This window comes from Arvicanthis niloticus, chromosome 4, assembly GCF_011762505.2.
Source record: "Arvicanthis niloticus isolate mArvNil1 chromosome 4, mArvNil1.pat.X, whole genome shotgun sequence".
NCBI lineage: Eukaryota > Metazoa > Chordata > Mammalia > Rodentia > Muridae > Arvicanthis > Arvicanthis niloticus.
In genome coordinates, this window is record NC_047661.1 from 22,543,887 (window position 1) to 22,570,845 (window position 26,959).

Below are 26,959 nucleotides of genomic sequence, written 5' to 3' on the forward strand. Positions count from 1 at the left end.
GGCTTAGTAGTTGAGTCCTTGTTTTGCAGAGACCCAGGTCTAGTTCCCAGTGCCCAGTCATCCATAACTCTAGTTCCATTGAATCTAGTGCTCTCTACTATTAGCCACAAATGTGGTGCAGAGACATGACATGCTAGCAAAGCATTCATACAAATAAAGTAAACAGATCTTTTTAATAAAGGAATATAATGCTCTCATACAAACGTGTTCAATTTTGTTTTTGTTTTTCTTTTGGTTTTGGGTTTTTTTTTTCTTTTTTCTTTCTTTTTTTTTGTTTGTTTTTTGTTTGTTTGTTTTTTGAGACAGGTTTTTTTTTTGTGTAGCCTTGGCTGTCCTAGAACCTGCTTTATAGACCAGGCTAGCCTTGAAACTCACAGAGGTCTGCCTACATTTGCCTCCTGAGTGCTGGGATTAAAGGTATGCACCACTACTGCCAGGTGATTTTACTTTTTCTAAACAGATGAAATAGATTGTTACAAGTTTTATTTAGCCCACTATATGTAAAATATTATTTTAATACATAATTTTTAAAAGTTACTGGGAAGGTATTTTATCCCCCCTCCCTCCCACTCCCTTTTTTTTTTTTTTTTCCCTCTAGATCATTTGTTTGTTTTAGACAAGGTCTTAACTATGTAGTCCATGCTGGCCTTAAACTATGATGATCCATCTGATGGTGCCAGTAGATACTGGGAAATTTCTCCTTTGTGTTTGGGATGGAAACTAGGGCTTTCAACATACTAATAATCCCATTAACAGCTACATTTTGAGTACATGATAGTTACATATGTTAGTGATCTACTATATAAGATAGCATAAGCTGAATGGGTGTATATAATCATGGATAAGGGATGCTGTAGTTAAGTAGCCCTGACATTTTAAATGGAAGGGATTGTACCTGAAGAATATACAGCAGTGTTTCATCTTCACTTGCAGTTAAACCAGGGCATGTTCAGTTATCACAAGAATAGCAGCATATTGTGACTAGATACAAAATCGTTTCTTTTCCTCTTTGTCACTGAAACATATTTATTCCAATATGAACATGTCAAGTACTATGTAATTAGGTGTATAACAATTTCCTAATGAAAAATAACCCTTTAGAAATATTTTAGCAAGATAAAAAACGAAGTCTACATTGAGTCACAGTCTGTTGTTAAAGGCTTAATAAAATGTTGAAATAAGAATTAATGGCTAACAGAGAAAAATAGTATGGATGTCTTCACATTCAATATTTGTATTTCACAGAGAAATTAATTTAGAATAGTACCTTCAGTTGAAAAACTAGTACAGATCATTGTTTTTCTTTTTGGTATGAGCATTTTCTAAAATGTCTTATCAGTTTGATAACTTTTTAAGATTTTTGTTGTTGCTAATTCTTTTGGGAATTGAGTACAGTGTATCTCAGCCATGTTATTCCCTTCAACTCTTCTTAGACCCCAATTCTCATTCCCTGCCCACCTAACTTTGTTATTTTTTTGTAAGCCTGTCAAGACTAATTTGTGATGTCCACATGTTCTTGGATGACTAATCAGAGTCTGCACTCTTATAGCAAACGGAATCTTACTAGCAGCTAACAGTTCTTCTCCTCTTTAGCTTCAGGTCTAGGGGTGGGATTTTGTGCCCAAATCCTTCTCTCTGCTGGGATTTGATGTAGCTTCGTTTATTGCAGACCTTGTGTGTGCTGTCACAGTGGGTTCTAGTTCATATGTGCAACTCTCCTGCTATGTCCAGAAGACACTGCTTCTTTGTATCCTCTGTCTCTGGCTCTTACATTCTTTCTGTTCCCCTCTTTCACAATGATCTCTGAGTCTTGGGAGGAGATGTGGTATTTGTGTCCCATTCATGACTGAACATTCTGTTGTCTTGTACTGAGCTATCTCTCCAGTGGTTTTTACTTATTTGTGTTTTTGAAGCAGTTTCACTTTATAAAACCCAGACTAGTTTAATCCTGCCTCATCCCTTTTAGTACTTTAGGTTTGTGCCACTGCAAGCATCTCAAGAAATAATTGCTAATTTTGATAGCTCAAGCAAAAACATTTAACCTGGTAAAAACTAAAGAGCTGTTATTACCAAGAGTTTTAAATAGCCCCTACTGAAGGGTGACTAAAGGGTCTCACCTATCCTTTTGCACATAGTTAATAGATTTTGAGTTAGATTGATTGCTGATGAAAGTCTGACGCAAATTTACTTTAATGAAAGTACCTTTTGATAATTTAATGCCAGCTTAGTGATAATTTAGGGAATGTTTATATGAGAGTCCAAAAACATTTTCTAGTTGTCTTGAGTTAAAATTGGTTTTCTTTTTTATATATTCTGAGTTTGTGTTTTGGCATTATCCCTCTGCCTACTTTGAAGGACAAGAAACTATTTTCTGTTTCCTATAAACAAACAAAGAAATAGCCATTTAATAAACATTAAAAGCAGAGAGGAAAAGAATATAATGTTGAGAATCAATTTTATATATCAGATGCATATATGTGTGTATGTGGTAGTTTGAATAAGAGTGTATTTGAATGCTTGGTCCCCAGTTGGTAGAACTGTTTGGGAAGGATTAGGAGGTGTGGCCTTGTTAGAGGAAGTATGTCACAGGGGAGGGGGGGTGGGCTTTGAGGCTTCAAGAATCTCACCATTCCCAGTGGGGAATTTGTACAACTATGCAGCTCTAAAAAAAGACAGTGATCTTGAATACCTGGAGATAGTAGCTCAGGTAAGAGTCTGCTTGTGTTGCTGCAGAGAGCAGGAGCATCAGACATGTCATGGAATTTACCTGAGCAAGCTTTTAAATAAGAGCAGTGATTTTAGATGTTCTCATTTCCTGTACTTCCAGCACACAACTCTCCTGTTAGAGACACTGATTACTAGGAAGATCCCAAACAGTTCCACCAACTGGGGACCAAGCATTCAAATATAAGAGCCCTATTTCTTCCTTAGGCAAGTCTCTCAGAATCAATTTCCATTGCAGTCAGTACTCTCCCCGCCCCCTTCCTGTTTGTACCTCTTCAAGTGATGTACTGTACAGGATTTGATTTTTCTGAAGAGCTAATGTGTAAATAATGTAAATAATGGGAATGAAAGCTGAGAACAAAAGTCTTTTTCTGTGCAAGGCAAGTTCAGAAAGGGAGTGGTTAACTTAGGCAAGTGTTTTTCAAATGTATTTGACATCGCACAGAAATATCTTCTTCTTATAACTTATGTACAGTATGTGTGTTTATGTGTGTACCTAAAGAGATGGCTATCTGTACATATACATATATGTTTATACTTGTACATGAGACATATTTGTATGAGAAAATATTTTACAAAGCAGTATTTACCATTTCTCTGCAGTATATACTAACATTTCATATGGGATTCGTTTTTATGCGTTCATGGTCTTTACTGGATAGCACTCTGTGTGTTGAAGATTACTGACCTTAGCTTTTATAGCATCAAACTGAAGATATTTTCCTGCAAGTAATGTGTATCTAAAAAGTGTAAATCAATGCCAAAATTGTGTCAATCATTTGTTTTGGGGTTTCAAACAAATTGGTCTATATATTGGTCTATAATATAGCTAGCTATGCTTGGCACTTTTTCTGTGGTTTAGTGTACCTAAGGTTGATTTCCGTTTGTTTTTCTTTCCTCTCTAGTGACAAAGATAAGGAAATTAATGAAGAAGAACTGACTGGTTGTATTCTGAGAAAACTAGGTGAGACTAGTATTTGTAATTGCTTTTCTCAGTTTTAAGTGGTAAACGAGCAGCAAAAAGTGCTCGTAAACATTTATATTTTTTAAATAGCTAAGTGGATAGTCTCAATTAATACCTATTTGAGGACAAAGCTGGTGATAGAACTGAAGTTTTGAGTGTGTTTGTGTGTGTATATGACAGCCCCCCTCAATGTTTGTGGATGTGCCTGTACTGTGTCCCAATGATTTGAGTCCTGACACTCTACCTAAGGGTGGAGGGGAATGAAGAAAAGACAAACACAAGAGACATGTACAGATGCATGGGGTCAGATGCATGTATGCTCACTCTGGCGAAGTGGCATGCACTATTACCAGCACTCAGGAACCTCAGCATGTTTAGGTATAGCAAAGAGAGAGAGGTTAGCTAATCTGAGTAAGACATGCCTGTAGGTTGATAGTTTTAGGTTGTAAACATCTGGGAGGAAGAGGAAGCTGTGGTTACTAGTTTTTGTATATATTTACACTAAGACCCCCCAGGAAAGCTCTGCTGAGCCTGCTCCATCTGGGGAACAGCTTTGCTAATGTACAGTAGGTTTGAGGCTTTGGAGTCCTTGTCATAGCTATGCACATGTCAGCAGTACATATTGACTCAGGACTTTAAGTCAGGATCTCCTCCTGTCCTTACACGAGCACATGCTTGTGTGTATGCATGTTTGTGCTTGAGTGTACATGGAGCCAGAGGCTGGCATTGGGTGCTTCAGTTTCTACCTTCTTGATTTATTAGAAAGATTCTTTAACCAGAGTTCATGGAGTAAGCTAGACTAGTTGGTCAGCATGCCCAAACATCCTCCTGTCTCTGCTGAGATTACAGTAATACATCAGTTTACCTGGGTTTTTGTGTGGGTGCTAGGGATCTGTGCTCAGGTCCTTATGTTTGCTCAGCAAGCACTTTATTATTTGAGCCATCTCCACTGCCTTAGAACTGAGACATTTTTTCTTCTCTTAATGTTTTGATTGTATGTGTAATAAAATTTGTCTGCATGTATGTATGTATGCCACATGAGTGCCTAAACTGAGACTTTTTAACTTTTGTGCTTGAACATTTTCCAGTGAAGAATGTTGCAGTGTTGGTTTGAATGTGCCATATAAATTTAGCTTTTTGGTAAATATGAACTTTTGTTGCTATGATTTATAGAATTTTGGATTTACTGACCTACAGAATTTAGAAGAATGATTTTTTTTTTTTAATACAGCTGATACTCTGTGAGGGGAGTATGTGCCCTCTATTTTTTGTGACAGTTACTTTTATTAGTGTTCCAGTTTTGTTAATAGCAAATATGTTGCAATTAAAAACATTAAGTGGGAGAAATTATGCTAATGTATATTTAATCAATTGGTTTTTAGATGGCAAGATTGTTTTACCAGGCAACTTTTTATATTGTACATTCTATGGACGACTCTGCAAGTTACAAGTGTTACAAGTAAAAGGGACAGATGGCACAACATTGGGAAAGCCTCAGAGTACCTCTGCCACTGATGCCCAGGGAATGGCCTCGGAACATTCTAGCATGGAAAGCAGTGATGTGGATATATCCTTTCAGCTAAGCCAGTTAGATCTGAAAGAACCTCAGAGCCCAGCATCACAGAGTACACCCTGTAAACCCATTAATGACAGAACTATGAATAAAGCTGGTGAAGTTTTGTTGGATGTCACACAGAGCCCTAGGGATGGAAGTGGACTTGGACTAGAGGAAATCACAGGTCTTAAGTGTAGTTTTGATTCATCCAAAGAAGGAAATACACAACCTATCAGTGAAGAGAAACAACTAAAATCTGCTAGTGCAGGAGCAAAGAGCAATACTGATACTTTTTATTTTATTTCTTCAACAACAAGAATCAATCTTCGAAAAATTTGTACCAATTCAAAAGAACAAGACAGTCAGTTTAAAGTAACTTATGACATGATTGGAGGCTTGAGCAGTCAGCTGAAAGCAATAAGAGAAATTATTGAACTGCCTCTCAAGCAGCCTGAACTTTTCAAGAGTTACGGTAAGTCACCTTTAGTTTAGTTTACTGTATTTATGTTCAAACTCAAAAGCAGGTGGTTAGGTTTACTCTCTAATAATTGCTCACCCTCCTGTCCTTATTTCTTGAGTCAGGTGTTAATTGCTTTGGGAGATGATAGTGAAATGACTTATTTGCAGTATTTGGTCTTTTAAGTTGTATGTGAGTGGCAGGTGAGTCTCTTCTGAGAGCAACTTATCTACTGTTGGTGGGCTGTATCTCAGAAAGTATCTTGTTATGTTAGATAACATAATGCCTAAAGAAATAAACCAAAGATAGTCATGTAGTTAAAACTTAACTAGGAAATGTAGTTATGTGTGTGTCTGTCTTGAAGCAAGTGATGAAGGAAGTAATTCAACTCCTAGGAAACTCAGAGCTACTCCTTTATGGTTGCTGTCCAATCCTTTGCTTATATATGTTTTTATGTATTATCCCCTTTTATTCCTTTCTCATAAAGTTTTATGTTTGTAAAAGGAACTCAAGGATTTATATATTTGCTAGTAATGTTTCTATTTCTTAAGAATATAAGTTGGAAGTAATTGTGTTCTGATTATTAAATTGTGCTACCTGAGATGGGGCTCTTTTTAAAAAAATAAAACCCAAAAAATGTACATGATTTCCTTGGTTTGTGATCTGTAGAGAAAAGGAAAGTCATTAATGGGGCTCAGAATTTGGGATAGATAGTACAGTTTTCTGGGAAGTAGGGGAAAGATATGATTCTTAATTTGTAGTGTAGTACAAGGTAGATTTCCATTTATAACCTACACTGGAAGTTGTATGGCAGTTTAGCAAGAACATTAATAATCATACTGAATGCATTGTTTGTTTGTTTTTTTCTTGTAGGAATTCCAGCACCTAGAGGGTTATTACTCTATGGTCCTCCAGGTACCGGAAAGACAATGATTGCTAGGGCTGTTGCTAATGAAGTTGGAGCTTATGTTTCTGTAATTAATGGTCCTGAAATTATAAGCAAGTAGGTATATGACTTAGTAAAGTTAACATTACTAAGTTTATATATCTCAGATGTGGCTCCTTAAAACAGTTGTGCGGTATTCTGACAAGATATTTCATGCATTAAGCTATTTTGGAGTATTTTAAATTTGCTTTTTTTTTTTTTTTTTTCTGATGCATTGTTTTATCTATGTGGTTTAGCTAGACCTCATACTTTAAATATTTTTGTGATTATATGTGTTCTTTTAAATTTACTTTATATAATACATACAAAATTTGAAAATAAATTTTGAAAGTAATTTTAAGTATTTTAGAAACACTTGAAAATTCAGTTTATCTTTTATAGAAAAAGTTCTATAAACAATAAGAAGTGTTCATGAACTTTTTCATTCCCTTTTTCTGTTTTTTTTTTCCTCTCATTACAGATTCTATGGGGAGACTGAAGCAAGGTTACGCCAGATATTTGCTGAAGCCACTCTACGGTATTGTTAATATTTGTTGCTTTGGAATCTCCGAGACTATTTAAGTACAATAGTGGCACTTTATGCAAAGATAAGAAGTAACACAGATTGTGATGGCCTTAGAGACAGATGGGAGATTTAAGGAAATGTTAGCCAATCTGTTTGTGTCTAATGCTTGATAAGAATTACTAAATGACTTATGTCCGTTTCTGGGATCCCTCCTGCACTATTGGAATTGTTTTCAAAGAGTCTTTGCCTAGACTGCATCTTAAAAGTGTATGATTTCTTTAGTTTCAGTGTGCCTTATAGGAAAGTCTTGAAACCTTTGCATATGTTTTGGTATAATGTGAGAGATACAGATCTATTTTCATTCTACATACGGATGTTTACTTTTTTCAATACCTTTTTTTTTTTTTTTTTTTTTTTTGCTTACTTAAAGGTGTTTTAGACACCTTTGTTAAAAACTACATGGCTGTTGCTATGTCTTCTATTCCATTAGTTTGTGTGTGTTTTGTGTCAGTATTATGCTGGGTTTTTCTTTTTTCTTTTTCAAGATTTATTTATTTATTTATTTATTTGTTTTTTTGTGTGTATGGGTGTTTTGCCTGCAGATAACATTTGTGCATCACATGCATACAGTGCCTGTGGAGGCCAAAAAGGGCATCAGATCCCCCAGAACTAGAATTACAGACTGTTGTGAACCTCCATGTGGTATGGTACTCAAACCCAGTTCATCTGAATTGTGGAGCCATCTCTCCAGTCCCTGTGCTGTTTTTCTTACTGTGGTTCTGTAGTAGTTTGAGATCAGAAACTGGTAGCTCAAGCATTCTTCTTTCTGCTTACTATGGCTATGGCTGTAATACTGTGCTAAAGGGGTCTGTCTTAATTTTATTTCTGTTGCTAAAAATACTCTAATAGGAAGCAATTAAATGGAGTAAGGTTTTGGTTTATTTCTTAGCTCACAATTCTAGTAAGTCCATTGTTGTGGGAAAGTCAAGGCAGTAGAAACTTGAAGCAGCTGGTCACATCACAATCAAGAGCAGAGAGAAATGAATACATGCATGGTCATTGCTTGCTTGTGCCCAGTTTGCATTTTCTATTCTTTAACAGTTCAGAACATGTAGGGAATGGTATCTTTTCTATCAATTATCTTAAAACAGTTTTCTCAGACACATGCCCATAGACTAACTCCATCGACAGTTTCTTACTGAAATTCTAAGATTCTAGGTAATGTCAAGCTGGCATTTAAAGCTAACTATCACAGAGTCTTGTTTTTCCTTATGAATTCTGACATGTGTTTTTTTTTTTTTTTTTTCCTGTTTCTGAAGAATGTCCCTGGAGTTTGATAGGAAGTACATTAAATCTATAGGTTGCTTTTAGTGACTCTTGTAACCATTTTTATAGTCTTAACTATCAATCCATAGCATTGGAGGTCTTTCATTTTCTCTTGCCTTCTTTATCTTCTTTTGTCAGTATCTTCAAGTTTTCTTGTAGAAGTTTTTTTCACCAGCTTGGTTAGATTTGTTCTTAGGTTGATTTTTTTTTTTTCCTTTGTTTAAGCAACTGAATGGATATGAATGGGATTATTTGTCTTAATTTGTCTCAGGGAAAGTGTGTTATTGTATAGATTTTCATGTTGATTTTTGTATTGTTACTTTGCTGAAACTGTTTACCAGGTCTAAGAATTTGCTGGTGTAGTTTTTAGGGTGCTTATATATAGGATTTTGTCATTTTTTGAGTGGGGATACTTAGAACTTCTTTTCTGTTTGCACCTCTTTTGTTTTCTTTTTTTACTTTTTCTTTCCTTTTTGATGATACTGAGGATTGATCCTCAGTATATCAATATAAACGGACTACCACTGAGTTACAGTCTCAGCAGCCCCTTTCATCTTTTGTGTCTAATTGCTATGCCTATGACTAGGTATTCAAAACTAATGGTAATGGTAAATATACTTGTTCCTGATTTTACAGGAAATGCTTTCAGTTTTCCTCCATTTTATATTATGCTGACCAGAAGCTGTCTAGCCTTTACTATGTGCCATAACTTGATTTACTTAGGCTCAGGACTGTGGTATCACATGCCAGAGGTGCTCTATGAGCTCTCCTCTGGGTAGGCCTACATTTCTTTGTGCACTTCATTGACAGAGCAGAGCCTCTTGAGCTTGTCAGCATTTCGCCTCAGCCTCTTGTCAGGCCAAGTGCCACTCAGGGCTTTGCCTTACTTTAGGTTCGTTTCACATAATAGTTTTTTTCCCTCAAGATTTTACCCGGTTGTTGCCCATAGTGTCATACATAAAATGGAATTTCCCTTTGCTGACCCGTCTGCCAGAAGAATCACTATCACTGAAAATCACAAATGGCTTTGAGGCTAATGAGAGGTCTGGTCTTGTTCTGAATGTAAGACTGTTGCCTGTGTCTTTTCACCAATCTTCCTTTGAGAGTGGAGGTTGGGGGTGGTTTATGTTTTTTTCTCCTTCTGCTAGGGGACTGGTAACTAGAGCTGTGTAGCTCCTGTCTTTTTATCCATGCGTTTGAAGTATCTTGCCACTACGTCTGAATGTTTGAAACTTTTTTTTTTGAAATGGTCTCCATTGTCTTTTACTGACTCTTCCTCTTCCCCAGGTCACAAAGAGGCATTTTATGAAGGCAGATATGCTAGAATGTGAGGTTGATAACATTACACTAGAATTACTCTTGAGATTTTTTGATTTAGTATTTTAGTGTTTTTGTTTTTAATATTGACAAAATTGAAATTTAATGTTATTTTAATTAAAATTTTACACTAAAATTAAATGTTACATATTTGATTTGATTTGTTTTAGGCATCCATCGATTATTTTTATTGATGAGCTGGATGCACTTTGTCCTAAAAGAGAAGGAGCTCAGAGTGAAGTGGAAAAGAGAGTTGTAGCTTCACTCTTAACATTGATGGATGGCATTGGCTCAGTAAGTACAACACTGGCGTTTAGAGTATAGAATAGCAAAACCTCCCAAACGTCTCTAGGTCTGTGAGTATTCCAGGATAAGGGATATCCTTACACATGAAGGTGGGTTAACACTCAAAGTAATTTGTTTCAGCAAACTGCTCAATAACTGAGAGGCCCAGTAGTCTGGCATGTTTTTCTATTATGTAAAGTTTACCATATTGTATAATTTACCATAATGTATTTGTGTGTGTATGTTACATATGATAGTAATTTAAAACCTGAGGCACATGTCAATAAGTGAATTTTATTGAATTTAAGAAATTTTGTGAGTCTCCCTGGGTATTGTGGTATATGCTTTTAGTCCTTTAGGAGGCTGAGGAAGAAGGATCATTTCAAGGCCAGCTACATAGTGAGTATGAGGCTAACCTTGTCTATGTGAAATTGTCTCAATAAACTAAATTTTAATAAGTTCATGAGTCTTTTCCACCTCATCTTGAGATAGGTCTTTCTGTTTAATCCAGGGTGTTCAGAAAGCTCAGTTATTCTCTCATAGCCTCCTACATACATATCACAATTGTAGATATGTGTTACTACAGCCAGAGTTTTATTTGTTATTAGTACAAATACCATGTGTTAATTATGAAAAGGATTGATACAAGATCATGAGTGAAGGAAAATTCTCTCATACTTTTCGTATTTGTTAATCAGAAAAATGTACTTCTTAGATTAGACTGAAAATAACCAAAGTTCTTGGAGTCATAGTATAGTACCACCAAGAGAAACTTCAGAAAGCATGTAGTTCCACACCTTCTTTTTGCACATTAGAAAGCAAAAGGAGTGTTTAGTTTTATTTTCTGTTGATGGAAAGTGAATATGTGAAAATAATGTGAGGTTTTGGTATTCACTCAAGTAGATGTTTCTTTAAGCAGGCCAGATCTCTGATTCAGGATGACCGTGATACAGAGAGCTGCATTATAATTGGTTCTAAGGTCCTTTGTAGGAAAGATGAATTAGGATCAGTGTTGGAGAATCTTAGACAGCAGGGCAGTTGGTGGCTTTTTCTCTGCCACTGGGATAAGCAATCTGTGAAATAATATTGTTGTCTTTGACAGGACTAGATATTTTAATCAGATATTTAATCACATGACACTGATATTTTAATCTGAAAACATTTAAGGGGCCTGGATGTGTGCTTTTAAATTTATAAGTTCATAGTAGTTTATTTTCTGATGGTGTACTCACAGTTGATGATGTTTTAGTTTTTTATGAAAAAAATACCAAGATTTTTTTAATGCTTATCTCGGAAATTACACATGACTCTGGATGTCTGAAGGTGGCTGAACATGGTAATCATAGTTCTTTATAATTTTTTGTTTTTAACCCCATTTTTAAAGAGTATAAATCTTTGTGTATCCAGGGATATTGGTTATGATTCCATACTTTTCTAGAATTGAAAACTTCATCACAATAAAAAACCAGGACTGGCAAGATGGCTCAGCAAGTGAAGACTTGCCACCAGCCCTGACAACCTGAGTTTCATCCCCAGTACCTATATAGTGGAAGGAGAGTACTCACTTTTGCAAGTTTTGCCCTCTGGCTTCTTTGTGCACCACAAAATGGGGCTTGGGCAGGTGTTTGCACATACTTCTACTCACAGACACACAGCAAACAAGTGTAACTTTAAACATTTTTTTTTTTTTTTTTTTAAAGAAAACAGTTGACGTGTGAGAAAGAATTCTTAGATAAGTTGCTCATCAGTTCTGTGTGAATACTACTTAGGCTGTAATCTTTACTTCTAAGTAGGGGAAAACTACTTAACCAATAAAAAGCATTCTCTTGTAGAAAACATTTTGACCGAACTTTGAAAACCCTATACTAAAGTTAATAATTTTTCTTTGGTGTTTGGAGACAGTGTTTCTCTGTGTAGCCCTTGCTGTCCTGTAACTTGCTCAGAGATCCACATGCTTCTGCCTCTAGTGAGTGCTTTGATTAAAGGTACAAACAGAATTTTGTAAATTGGCTAGTAGAAATATAAGAATTAAATTTTAATGCTCTAGAACCTTCTGTTTATTTTTTTCCACAGAATCAGTTTTCACCTCTGTGTTCTTTTAAAATCAATATGCAATTTATTTTTATTTTGTTTTTTTAGGAAGGAAGTGAAGGACGGGTATTAGTCCTTGGGGCCACAAATCGCCCTCAAGCGCTAGATGCTGCACTCAGAAGACCCGGGAGATTTGATAAAGAGATTGAAATTGGCATTCCTAATGCCCAAGACCGGCTTGATATTCTCCAGAAACTTCTCCGGAGGGTGCCGCACTTACTCACTAAAGCTGAGCTGCTGAGGCTGGCAAATAATGCCCATGGTTATGTTGGTGCAGACTTGAAAGCCTTGTGTAATGAAGCAGGTAAGAGTGACCATCTGTGATGAGTCTGTTTGACTATTTATAGACTAATAATTATTTATGTCGCTGCTTATTATTAGCTCTAGCTTTTAGTCATGATATATATTTATGACTTACATAATTTAGAGAACTATGAAGGAAAACCACTATTTTAATCTTTTCAGGTTCATCACTTAGAATATAACATATTCTAAGATTTTTCCTCAGCCTGTTTCCGTACACACATAACCAGATGTGTAGATGTTAATATTGACAATAGTATTGTTACATAGCAAAACTCAAGAATGGGCGTGTAAGAGCTATTAACTCATCTGTTGCCTGCTGAAGAATATCATAAGGATGTGTGTATATACACGTGTACCAAAGAGCATGTGTAAAGGTCAGAAAATGACTTCAGGTGTCTGGTCCTTGCCAATCATCTTGCTTGAGATACACTTTTGGTCACAGAGTACACAAGGCTAAATGGCCCTTGAGCTTCTGGATGGAGATTATTCTCCTTTCTCTGCCTCTCATGCTGCTGTAAGTGCTGAAATAAGAAACATGGGCTGGTGGATCCAACTGTACATGGAGTTTAGGGATCCAGCTACAAGTCTTCATGCTTGCACACCCTTGGCTTTACCCCACTGAGCCATCTTTGCAGCCTCTGTATGTACTTCTGAAGGTCTTCTGTACAGTATTTCAAAGTATATTCAGCTATGGAAAGTATTCTTACATGGAGGTAGCATTTAAAGCTGTTGAAATAGTTGATTCAATAAATTTGTTGTTCAAAATGTTTATTGAAAGAAGTCCATTTTCCTGAAGGATTTCATTCTCTTAAACTTCTGAACATCAGGCATGTGGGTAATCTTAGCTGTACCCCAAGTCTCTGATGATATGTTTTTATTTCCTCATATTCTGAGTTCTCTTTGCCTCTACTGTGACATTATGTTGATTCCAGTTTGTCATTTGTAGAAAAATGGCATGAGGAGACTGCTCCCAGCCTGCTAGCTACAAAGTGACTGAAGGATATCTGAGAATCCCAGCATACTAGGACAAAGAGTAAGCATACTTTCTCTTCAGAGAATTCTGCCAAGAAAGCTGTATGTCTGAGGAAGTGGCCTTCACCTTCCTTTTCTCGTGAGAAAGTAACTTTGTTTTTAATTATAAGAAGCAACACATTTAAGAGTTGGACTGCTGGCAGATTTCTCAGTCTACAAGAAAGTTTGGGTCACTTTGAACCAAGATTAGCTATTACTAGGGAATAATATATTACAGCACCTGGTGAGAACTAGAAACTGGGAAATCTTTATTCTGCTTTACTTTTAAAAGAAGCTGAAACTTTGAATAAACTGCATTGGCTGACCTGGTTGTGTACCCTCTGTATCCTGGTAAATGTGGCTCTACTCTTGGGATCCCAACATACTAGACTTTGACAGTTATCTTATATTTTCATGATATGCTTTCAGAAAGGTTTAATTCTTGTGGTTATGGAAGAAATTTGTTTCTAAATGAGAAATTTCATTATTTAGAACTTTAATTTTGAATGGCAGTCAACTTTTGTGCCCAAATCACTAATTTATATTTGTATAATTTATTAGCTTTGAAGATTCTTTTATTCCTTTCATCCCTTTAAAAATTAAATTTAAATTTTGTTTTTATATGTTAAATGGGGTCCTCTAGAGCTGGAATTATAGGTAGTTGTGAGCCACTGGGAGTGCTGGGAATAGAACTCATTACCTTTGTAGCAGATGCTCTTAAATGTTGAGCCATTTCTTTAACCCTTGTTTTATTCTTTTATCTGTTCAATATACGTATGGGAAAACAAGGAAAATAAGTTCAGAGGAGAAACATTAGAATGCTTGAATATTTTACTTTAGATGGAAAAAGTAATTCTTTCACTTTCTAACAATTACCATAATTTTCAGGTTGGAGGACTGCTGGATGGGGAAGGTGGTAGGCTGTGTAGTTTACCAGGTCAATAGAATCATTCCTTAGTATAATGCGGCATAAGGATAGGTCCTTTTCTGTCTTCTTTCTGTGCTGGTTTTAGCTTCATAGGGAGCGATGGGACTTGATATAAAAATAAATTCCTGTGGTTCAAGAAACAGATATATCAGTGGATAACTTTGCTTCCTTTATTTGTCTGTACATGGTAACTAAGAATCTGGATTACTGTGTTGATCTATGGACTCACCCATGATGCCAGGCAGGTATTCAGTCTTTAAGCGTTTAACACGTTTCTTGACTTACACTGTACTCAGTTGTACTTAGGGAGGCTTTATGAGTCTTAAACTCTCTAGAAATTCCAAGGAAGGAGAGAGGTGTGTAAAGAACTGCTTGTTTAGTAATGTAGTCAAATAAAAAAAAAAAATGGAAAAAAATACAGGGATTTTTTTTTTCTAAAGGAAAAGAAGTGTGGTTATATAGAAAAAGTGGCTTCTGTGAAGCCTAAAGAGAAAGTGGGAGTTTCAAATGAAGGTGAGAAAGGGAAACCATCTCTTCAACCCTCTGACTAGCCCTGTGAGAGAAGCATGTGGTTTTGCCTCTAAAAGTCAAGTCATAAAACACATGTTTTTCAGGATAGTATGACTTTACAGTTTAAATATAAAATCTGTCTAACTTTTTTTTTTAAAAAAAAAAAAAAGCAAGTGTTTTCTGATCTGACTTACCTAACCTGTTTTAATTCTAGCCTAGAATAAACTGTGATACCATAGCTTTTAGAAAGATTGTTGGTAGAACTACAGTGTCCATTGTGTCTAATTAATTATTTGGATATGTTGTCCTGAATGCTAATATATATTACAATATTGGTATCATTCTTTTATCTTCATATAGCAAAATAAATTAACTTTAAGAACAGGGTGCCATGCAGGAGGGTAATAAATGAATATATTTTTAATTTAAAAACTTTTATATGTATGAACATTTTGCCTGCATGTTTGTCTGTTTATCACATGTGTGTCTAGTGACTAAAGGCTGGTGCAAAGGGTTTTAGATCCCTGTGACTGGAATTACAGACAGTTGTGAGCTGCCATATATGTGTTGAGAAAATCCCCCATCTTCTGGAAAAGTAGCCAGTGTTCTACTGCTAAGGCTTCTCTCCTACCACAGGAATAGATTTTGAGGAAGGGTTGAGTAAATTTGTATTTAAAATCAAATTTGTCATCTTAGTCAAGTTTGAGCCTTATTCTTTATTTGTGAATTGAGGGACTCAGGGAAGATAGCCCTGGGGTGATATTGCCACCATGAATTTTGTTGGATAAGGGAAAGAGAAGATGACAGAAATACCCAAGTTACTCACCAAGTCTGCTGTGGTATCATCATGGAGAATCCCTGTAGTGAGTAGTTGTAGCCAAGGAGCTTCCCTGGAGTATGTATGTTCAGGCTGTTGGACAGTTTATGGGACTGATACTGCATTTGATGTGGTATTTATTCTAAGTTTGTGATAACCTCTGAGCTTCTCTATAATACAATATTATTCTCTAAATACAATATTATTGACCTAACTGGACTTTTTGTTGTCTAATCAGTTATAATACTTAATGGTGATACCTGAGAGTCAGACTTATTCCATATGTTAGAATTTGAACTGATGTGATGTGCTGTGAAAAACTTGTCCAGAGACTTCTGTTTTGAAGCTCACCTTTGTAAACAAAGAGCAGCTTTTTAAATATTTTATCTCAAATGGACATGCTGCTTACAATGTAGACTACCTTAAAGCAGAATTGGTTTTGGAGCATCTCCTTTGTGACAGTCAATAGTGTAGCTGTTATGAAAGGTTCTTTCTGTGCCTGTATAACACATTTAGGAATACAAGGCTTAGACCCAGTCCTTCTTTAACTTTTTTTAACTGATTTGGAACGGTTAGCCTATGAGTTAAGGGACTATAGCAAATTCATAGTTTTGAGTTTATTGTTAGGGTGTTTTCCATATTTTATTTAGAAATAGCTGAGAGGAGTTGACAGACAACAGTCCAGGTTACCTTACATGGATAGTTGGTTTTCAAAACGTCAGAAATCCGTAGAATTGATGTTACAAATATTTCTATATTAATGTTCATTTTGATTAGAGACCTGTCTGCTCCTGACAGCTTCCTGTCGTGGATTCTAAGAAGAAATTGAACATCCTTAGAGTTACTCCAGTTGTGCGGTGACAGCCACTAGGCAAGAATTGCCTCTTTCCATCTACAGACAAATTACTGTCCAGAAAAGGACACACTTGCAGAATAGTCGACTGATTATATCTGCCTAGACAGAGTAATCAGCCCTTAATAATTCTGCATCACTAAGGTCTGTCAGATGATTCTGGGCCAGAAGGCTGAAGATTTGATGCTCCAACGTTCGGTAGTATAGGGGCTTTCCAGGTGTTCAGCAGTCTCTATAAATTGGCTGAGTTTTAGAAGCTATGCTTTGTGCTTTCCATAATTTCAGTTAGCTCAGTCATTCTGGATTTCTGACGGGGTTGAAGACCTATAGTCTCATAGCCAATCCTGGCTGTTTACTTTGAGAGAAAAGATCTGAGTGGATGGTTTTCAGCTGACATTCATTCTAAAGCCAAGAAAAAAGCCAGGTTCAAAACTAAGTGTTTTAGTTAGGAGAGATGACAGAGGTTCTGGCTAGTCAACAAAATGATGGACTGAGTATTAGGACTATCTTGTACCTCACTGGTACAATTAGGAATAATTATGCTCTAATTATATTTTGAGAGAAAAGTTTTATTTTTAACAGGAAGGGTGAAGCTAGGCGATGGGGGGGGGGGGGGGCGGCATGGAGGCAGATGTTCACGTGTCTCCACCAGTCAAAGATAGTTTATATATATAGGTTGGGTATTGGGTTACCCTTTTGATTGAGCATTACCAAACTTATAAGCCTTTGATTAACATTTAAAAAAATGTATAAAAGCACAAAGGAAAAGGGGGCATGGGATAGGGGTTTTCTAGGGAGGGGAAATGGGGAAAGGGGATGGCAACTGAAATGTAAACAAAATATATATATATATAAAAAAAGAAAGGTTCTTTCTGACATTTTTCACCAATTTTTAAATTCTAACAATTTTTTCTATAATTGAATTAAAATATTGACTCTATTTAAAAAAAAAATCAGTATTTTAAATCCCAGGGAACTAGTATGGTTATGTAGTTTGGGTTTTTATTGCTATGAAGAGACAACCATGACCTTGGCAGCTTATGAAGGAAAAAATTTACTTGAGGCTGGCTAACAGTTTCAGAAGTTTAGTCCATTATCAACATGGCAAGAAGCATGATGGCATGCAGGCAGACATGATGCTGGAGAAGGAGCTGAGAGTTCTTGCTACATCTTGATTCACAAGCAGCAGGAGACTGCCTCCATTAGGCCTCTATTGAGTATATGAGACTTTAAACTTGATTCCATAGTAATATACTTCCTTCAACAAGCCCACACCTACTCCAACAAGGCCACACCTAGTAGTGCTACTCCCTATAGGCCAAGTTTTCAAGCACATGAGTTTATGGGGCCATTTCTATTCAAACCACCACACATGGTTTACTAGATGAAAGCTTGTGAAACGCTGAATTAGAATGGTAGTTTTATTCTGCCTCTTAATTTATGTTTCTTCAGCAGCTAAATGGGGTTATTAGCAGTCTTACAGTATCATAGTAACTAACCTGTTTTATATATATATAAAATATATATACACATATTAATATATATATCTTTTATGTACTATTAATACTGTGCTGAAAGATACAAGTCTATCTTCCTCAATATCCAGGCAGACAAAAGCTCAATGTATTACTGAATAAATTATGCTTAAGAGGATCTCAGTAAATATTAAAATGAATTAGTAGTCAGTATTGAAGACTGCCTGTAGTCCATGAGTATATTTTCTCAATGGTTAATGATACAATAATACTTAATAATTACCTTTAAAATTATTTACTTAATGCACATGTGTCTCACAGCCCTTTTGTGGAGATTAGAGGACAATGTAAGAGAGTCCATTTTCTCCTTCAACCATGTGAGCCCTGGGAATCAGGCTCAGATTACTAGGCTTGGCATCAGGTACCTTTATCCATCTCTTTCACCTTGGCAGTTAATTGCTTTAATATAAGTTGTAACTGAATTTTCAGATGGTATAGATGTAGAACAATTGTATTGATTAATAGCCTTTTGAATTTTTTTTTTTTCAAAAAATACTTTCAAAATAATAGCTCTTCTCTGCCATCTCTTCAGGTCGTAGAATTTTTCTCTTTTACTCATCCCACCTTCCATAACATATCTATTTATATAGTATGTTCTAGAAATGGTTATTTTTATAAGGGCTCAGTCATGAAGCCCTTTATTAATGTCCATTAGTATATTTTATTTGTATTAAGCCATCTAGTATAATTTATTAATTTGCTTTGTTAAAATGCCCTATAGTGATTAGAGTTTTTGTGTAGATAACTCCCAAAGCTTTTCAAAACATTTTTTTTTCTAAATCATCATGACTTTTCAAAACATAGTTCTTTTTCTAAGTCATCGTGGCTTTAAGTACTTTGATTGCAGTAACTTCTTAATTATTACGGAGTATGATCCACTTACTAGAGTTTAGGTAAAATAATTCTTTGATTTTTCACTTAAGTTTCTTGAAGTATCACCTTGGTGTTATTTCATAATGTTCCCCCACCCCCAATTCACTTCACTTTTATTTACTTAATTAAAAAAAAACAACTTCTTGAATTAATCTATATAGACGTGAAAATTTGTAAACCATAACATAGAGTAACGAATTTTCTAAAATGAACTTAGCAGTGCTTAGAACAGGATGGAAAAGGAGAATCATTCTCCCTGCCTGGGTCATATCATCTTAACTCAAGAGACGATCACTGTTTACTTTGTAGATGAGTTTTTTCTATTTGGCGCTGTTGTCTTTGACCCATAGTGTGACTCAAGAATTCTAGTATTTTACTCTGAGTTGTGATTCATTTTCATTGCTGTATTCAATTATAAAGATGTTACGAGTAATAATGATAATTTACAGTGTATATATTTTCCTTCATATTGTGCTTATTCAGATTTTCAGGGTTTTTAATGTTGCTTTAAATATTGTTGATTTGTAGGGACTCTTAATATATAGCTTGATGTAAGGCTTTGTTGGATGTGTATTTTATTTTCCTGCAGTGCAGTCAAGTCTATTTTATGGTTTAAGTATTTGCTCTTCATGATGTCTTTGGAGGATCAAAAATTAATAATCAGATACATTTATTATATATATTAATATAATATATTCAATTTATCAATTGTTGTATCTTATTTAAGAAATTGTGTTCACTGAGTATAGCTCAGTAGAGTGCTTACCTAATGTGCATGAAGATCTGGGTCCATCCCCAGAACTTTGGAATATAGCTAGTAATGTTGGTCAAATGTAATGTCATGACTATTTTGTCTTACCTGGACTTCTGCATACCGTATTCTTTGTTTTCACATCACTACCGGTAATTCATTCACTTCTTCTATTTGGATATTCTGCTGACCAGCACAATTCATGAAAATGATGTTCCATTCTGTTTTGTACCGAGTCTGTTCTGGATTCTGTGTTTATGAGTCTGTTGACTTTATATGAAATATTGAGATTTGTGTGTGTGTGTATTTATCTACCTGCCTGTTTTTTCTACATTTGGAAACATCTATAGAATTTTATAATTTAGATTGTTAGTCTCTCTATGACCCCATAAAATATTTTGAAAAAGAGAATCAATATCTCCCCCCCCTTCTCTCTTGCTTGTCTGTCTGTCTGTCTGTCTGTCTGTCTTTCTTTCTTTCTTTCTCTTGGCTGAGGATGAAACACAGAAGCATTTACTCATTTCAGTTGTACGTAACTTCCTTTATTTTCCATGTGTAAGACTGTTATAGTTTTCTCTATATATAATGATATCTACAACATTTTTTTTTCTCTTCACTTATTGTACTAGATTCTAGGAAATTTAAAATACATGTGGAGGCCAGAGATAGACATTGGTTGTCTTCTCTCTTTTTTCACCATACTGTTTGAGACAGTCTCTCAGCAAACCTGGAATTTGCTGATTCTCTAGATTGCCTGGCCAGCAGGACACTGAGATCCTTCTGGTCCAGTGCTAAGATTACAGGGTCATGCCTTACCATACCTTTTTTTTTAAATGTGTGCTGGGATTCAAACTTAGGCAGTATAAAGTGTTTCCATTTTGTGCTTAGAACTAAGACTACAATCTTGTTATGCTGTGTAGCACATAGAAACACTGCAAAAATTCATTATACATTGAATTTTGAATTAACTGTTGCATGTTCAGAAATCTATTGCCAGATTTTTTTTGTTAACCCCATATTCAGTTATAAGACTTTATATAGAGTTACTGCCCACAGATAAGAATCTAGGCTCTAAACTCTTATAGTTCTATGCACTTGAAACTTCATACCTGGCATTTGAAAGAGGTAGTTGGATATTCAGTCTCATCAGTGTTTGAACTGTAAGCAAATACCAAAGTAAAGAACTTAGCATATTTGATAATTCTAGTTAGAACCATCTTTTAAGTTTTTTACATTTCAAATTTTATTTTTTGAATGTTTTTAGTGTATTATTTCTGTGATACTACTTTATTTCTGTTACTTTCCTATTTTAAGAAAAAAACCAAACAAAACCAGTTCCTTCTAGTTCTCCAAATTGTAAACTTTCCTGAGTGAGCCTTCTGTCTTCAGTCTTCCATCTCCAGTCTCTCTTAGTACCCTCATAAAAGTACCACCCAGTACAGAACTTAGGTGTGTGCTAAAGTCTCAAGTCGTCTCCGGTCTTTTGTTTGAGAATCACATTTCCAAGTACCAACTGAGTAATTCCTTTCAGATTTTCCCCCAGTCTCCTAAACTTTTGGCTTAGATTTAGTGTACTCAGAAAAAGATGAGTGGCAGAAGGCTTATGACTATTGTACCATTTTAATGACACCCTAAACATTATTTTATGTTTGCAGAATACCTGTCCTCTCATTGTAATTTCAGTTTGTTGTGTTTCCACTGCCTGTTAAGCACTTGAGTTTGCTTTAATCTTCCATGTCCCCTTTACCCTTAATCCTGCCCTTCATGCCATACGTACAAAGTATTGTAAGTGCTGTAAGACCCACTGAGTTTGTGGTTGTACTGTTGTTACCTAGTTGATATTTATGGAATAAGTGATCAGTTTTGTTTTATTCTTCTCTTTGTAGGTCTGTATGCCTTACGAAGAGTCCTAAGGAAACAGCCTAATCTCCCTGATAGCAAGGTCGCTGGCATGGTGAAGATTACCCTAAATGATTTCTTACAGGGGATGAATGACATCAGGCCTAGTGCTATGAGAGAGGTAGCAATTGATGTCCCAAATGTGAGTAATTTATACTCTCTGCCATCCTTACTATTTGAATAATATTCTTAAGGAAACTGAGACTCCAAGATGACTGACTTACTAGGTTAACCTTTTAAAAATACACGTTTTAAGTACAACATTCTTTTCAGACAGTTAAAGCTGAAGTTCTGTGGTAACTCAGGAGAGGCCCTCTTGTATGTATTTTACCTGTTTTTCTCTTGTGACAGCGTCTTGTAAAACTGGATGGGGCACGCATATTTTTAGGTTTGTTGCTCTGACTCGGAATGCCTCGGACTCTCACTTTCATTTGGAGTTTGAATAACTGGTGTATTTAGGCCTGTGGAGTTTTATCAGATACAAAAACTTCTGCTTATCACCACATTCAAATCACCTCAAGAGTTCTCATGTCTTTATAATTGTACGCAACTCAGTCCTCATTGCATTTTTAAACTTTTATTTCTTTAAACAAATAATATAAATGGAATCATACTGGATACAACTTTTTAGAATTAGCTTTTTCACTTAACATAATTCTCTGAAAATTCATCTAAATCAGTGGTTCTCAACTTACAGGCTGTGATCCCTTTGAGGATCCCATGTCAGATATTTACATTACAGTTCATAACAGTAGCAAAATTACAGTTATGAAGTAGCAACAAAAATAATTTTTTTGTTTTGTTTTGTTTTTTTGAGGCAGGGTTTCTCTGTGTAGCCCTGGCTGTCCTGGAACTCACTCTGTAGACCAGGCTGGCCTCGAACTCAGAAATCTGCCTGCCTCTGCCTCCCAAGTGCTGGGATTAAAGGCGTGCGCCACCACTGCCTGGCAACAAAAATAATTTTATGGCTGGGGGTCACTACAACATGAAGAACTTTATTAAAGAGTCACAGTATTAGAAATGTTGAGAATCACAGATCCAAATAGTTATACATATATCAGTTTGTTCTTTTTTTTATTTCAGTGGTTAAGTCAGCTTTATGCTACTAAATCAAAATACCCAGGAATAGATTTAATAAAAGAAATATTTTCTTTTGTTCATGCTTTAACAGAATTTTAATTGTTTGGCTTTTTGAGACAGGGCTAGTTGAACTCAATGTGTAGTGAGGGTGACCATGATTCCTTCTGCTTCTGCCTCTAAAGGAGTCGGTGGAGGGAAGATATGTGTTTGTGTATGTGTATATGTGCACATGCTTGTATGTAAGTGTGCATACATAGGTATATATGTGGAGATTGGATATCAGTCTTGATACTCTCCTTAATTGGTTTCCACTTTATTCTTGAGAAAGTGTCTTTATGAACCTGGAGCTTATCCATTCAGCTTGACTGGTTAATAAGCTCCAGGGGGTCTGTCTCTGCCTCTCCTGCACTTAGATTACAGATGTGCATTGGTAAATCTGGGTTTTTGTGTGGGTCCTGGAGTTCCAAACTCAGGTCCTCGTGCTTGTATTAAAAATATTTGATTTACATAGCCAGCTTCCTCAGGTTTGTTGGTGTCAAATAGTGTTGGTGTCAAATATTGTTGGTTATCAGAGACAGAGGGGTAGGATTGAATGGCAAAGAAAACTTCTCACCTGTGTAACCTGGGAAATTAAAGTGAGAAAGTAAGGGACCATGGTTTATCTTACAGGCACATCCCTTGTGACTTGAAACCTCTTAGTAGGGTTTATTATGTAGTGGTTCCACCACTGTCCAAGGTGCTTAATTAAGAAAGAAGCCTTTCAAAAATGGAGGAGGAGGGATGGGATAGGGGATTAATGGGTGGGGGGAATAGAGGGATGGCATCTAAAATGTAAATAAAATATCCAATAAAAAAAAAGAAAGAAAGAAAGAATGAATGAATGAATCAATCAATCCTTTAATGCATTGGGCTTTGAGGGAGGTCTTAAGATCCAAACCATAACAGTATTCTATGATAAATACATTTATTGATGATATCTGTTACCTCCAGCTTTTTACTACTGTGATTGAAGCTATTATGAACTGGTATTCTATGAGTGTACATTTTTGTTTTGTTTTGTTTTGACTTGAATGGATGATCAAGAATAAACTTTAAATTGATAGAATGGGTTATATTTTAACTTTTTTTTTTTTTTTTTTTTTTTTTAGTAAGCTTAGTTTTCTTGGAAAATATTAGCCTAATTTTAGAACAGACAAGTTTGACCATTATCAACTAAAGATATTTAATGTTTCTTCAGAATTTATTATACACAATTTCACAGGAACAGAAAGTACCAATTATGTGTGGATTTTTGTAATATCCCTAGCTGATTTCAAGAAAAAAAATCTGGATGACTATTATTACTAATTGTTGCTAGACATGAGCTTACTGCCATGCTGTCTTCTTTTTTGTAGTTCCTTTGTTCTACTCTTGCCTTCATTTGTGCTGTGAAGATTTTTTTGCAGCAGTGTCTTGATTCCTTCCGCATAATTTCTGTATGTTACAGGTTTCTTATGATTAAACTTACATCTGATTTTTAATAGCTCAAAGTTTGTTTTAAGCCAATAAATGCAGCTGCACCTTACATCATTAGTAGTACTCATGTCATGCTTAACATCTTTGTTATATCATCTGTCTTTACAAGTTACTATAGTTAAGTTACTATTAGTACTTTTGTCCTTTAGGTTCATAGTAGACTTAATGATATATTCACATTGTCAACAGGGTTACACTATCTGGATCTTAGTATGTTGTTACCTTAAGTAGGGAGTATATATTTTATTGTTAGCATCTTTTCATTTCAAATTGAAAAATGCCAGTTACCATTTCTTACAAAGCAGATCTAATTATTTTTGCTAGTCTGATAAAGCTCTTCATTTTTCTTCATTTCTAAAGCCCTTCTCCCCCTTTTAATACAGCATTCTTTGTGGACTATTTTTTAAAATATATCTTCTAGTGCTAGGGACCTGTCATGTGGTTAAGCATTTACCTGCCATGCCCAAGGCAAGGCCCTGTTTCCATTCCCAGTTCCACAAAGTAAAAAGTCATCTCAGCCTTCCTGGCCTGCAAGGTTTCTGCTAAGCCCTTATTGGGGATGAGGTGTGCAGTGTGCAAGTTGATCTGCTTTTCTCTTGCTGCTTTAGTATTCATTGATATTTGAAAACTTGTTGGTGCATATTGGTGATTAGATAAATCTTCACATTTATTGTATTTGAAGTCTTTAGGGATTTTCTCAGTCTCTGTGCCCACTTACCTGTGCACAGTTGGGAAGTTTTCTGCCATTATCTTTTAAAGCACTAACTCAGCTCTCACCCCCTTTCTTTTCCCCTTATAGAACTTTTATGCCCTTTATGTTCATTTGCTTGGTGGTGTTCCATGAGTCCTGTGGGCTTTTTCACGGCTTTTTCTCATTTTGTTAGGTAATTTCAAAAGATCTCTCAACCACCGTGTTTTTCTCTCACCTGCTTGATAGACTATTGACATTTTTATTTCATATTTTTACTTAAGTCACAGTGTTGTTCAGTTTTAGAATTTCTTTCAATTTTTTATTTTTTTCCCTGTTACTGAAAATATTCTTTTTCATACAATATATCTTGATTATATTTTCCCCTCCCTCTATTCCTGTCAGTTCCTCCCTACCTCTCTTCCCCTCCCATTCTCTTCCCTCCCTTTATGTCTATCATTAGAAAAGAACAGATTTCTAAGATAACCAAACATGACAAAATATAATAAAGCAAAACCTATCATATCAAAGTTGGACAAGGCAACCGAACAAAAGGAAAAGAGTCCTAAGAGCAGGTACATGAATCAGAAATCCACTCGTTCTCACACTCAGGAGTCACATAAAAAATACTAAGCTAAAAACTGTAATATATATGCAGAGGACATGGTGCAAACCTATGCAGGCCCTGTGCTTGGTGCTTCAGTCTCTGTGAGGTCATATGAACTGTGCTTAGTTGATTCAGGTGCCTTTGTTCTCCTGTTGTCTTTAATCCTCTCTGTCCCTTACACTCCATAGGGTTCCCTGAGCTGTGGGGGTGTAGGAAATATTTAAAAAATGGCACCATCCCATGCTATACCCAGCTACTCTCTGCCCCAGCGGTCTCAGTCTTGCCACCTCCATGGCTAGACCCCTGGCAGCAGTCCTCCCAGCTCCAGTTCACCTGCTTCAGAGCCACTTGTACCTTCTCAGCCATCTACCCCCTGCAGCTAGTTGTCACAAATCCCCATAACCTAATAAATCAAAATTCTACAAGTTTATAATTATCAGTCAGATTTATATATCAATAAATTCTCAATTCACAAGATACCCACACAATAATTTCAGAGCCAATTGATAAAGATATAAATTGCCCACCTAGATAAGACAAATTATTCTGATATTATCTAGCCCTTATATGATACTGTTAGCTCCCCTCCCCTCCCCTCCCCTCCCCTCCCCTCCCCTCCCCTCCCCTCCCCTCCCCTCTCCTCCTCACTGTTCCTGTCCCTGAAACTCTTAGCTCTATCTCTCTTTTTCCTGTCCAGTCACAGGCTGCTTGTTATATTAATATCTAAATTAATTGGGGGAAAATTCTGCTACATGGGGGGAGGGATTTGATGAGACATCCCATTTAGATTTTCTATGTCTGGCTTTGAATCTCTGCATCTGTTCTCATCTGTTGCAGGATGAAGCTTTTCTGATGGTGACTAAATAAGACACTGATCTATGAATATAGCAGAATATTATTAGGAGTCATTTTAGTAATACTTTCTTTTTCTTTTCTTTTTTATTTTTAAATCAGTGGTGTTTGGTTTTACCCTAGGTCTCTGGGATATTTAGTGTCTGGTTCTTGGTCACCCAGGCAATGTTGGATATGGGTTCCATCTTAAGTCCTTAAGTCAGACATTGGTTTGTTATTCCCACAAGTTCTGTGATACCATTGTCCTAGCATATTTTGTAGGCAGGACAGATTATAGGTCAAAAATTTTGTGGGTGGGTTGGTGTTTACATTTCCTTTTTTGGTAATCTTTCCAAAACAAAGACATTAGAACATACAGGTGAAGTATGTAGGTACCAACTGGACTTCTTCATGTTTAGTGAACTGCATGGTCATTTTTCTCAGCAATGGTGCCCTGCAGAGAGCAACCTGTTGTCTTAACAACAGCCTTGGGTGTTAGGAGGATTTTCATTTGACCCTCATTTGGCCAGCAATTCAACTGAATGCAACTGAGTCCTGATACTGGAAGAAAGCCTTGTTTAATAA

At 36.0% G+C, this 26,959-nt stretch overlaps 1 protein-coding gene across 5 annotated transcripts in view; it reads left to right on the forward strand.

Annotated features, from left to right (window-relative positions):
• Afg2a (AAA ATPase AFG2A) overlaps window positions 1-26,959 on the forward strand; it is a 174,279-nt gene that overhangs the window by 5,923 nt on the left and 141,397 nt on the right. For all 5 annotated transcript variants that reach the window (XR_013109776.1, XM_034499853.2, XM_034499854.2 and 2 more), the window contains exons 4-10: window positions 3,630-3,688; window positions 5,071-5,715; window positions 6,574-6,703; window positions 7,107-7,163; window positions 9,965-10,088; window positions 12,219-12,474; window positions 21,641-21,795. Coding sequence is in view for 4 of the 5 variants with exons in the window: in XM_034499853.2 (XP_034355744.1) it covers window positions 3,630-3,688; window positions 5,071-5,715; window positions 6,574-6,703; window positions 7,107-7,163; window positions 9,965-10,088; window positions 12,219-12,474; window positions 21,641-21,795 (1,426 nt within the window). In the remaining variant the exon portion in view is untranslated. The remainder of the gene's footprint in view (window positions 1-3,629; window positions 3,689-5,070; window positions 5,716-6,573; window positions 6,704-7,106; window positions 7,164-9,964; window positions 10,089-12,218; window positions 12,475-21,640; window positions 21,796-26,959) is intronic.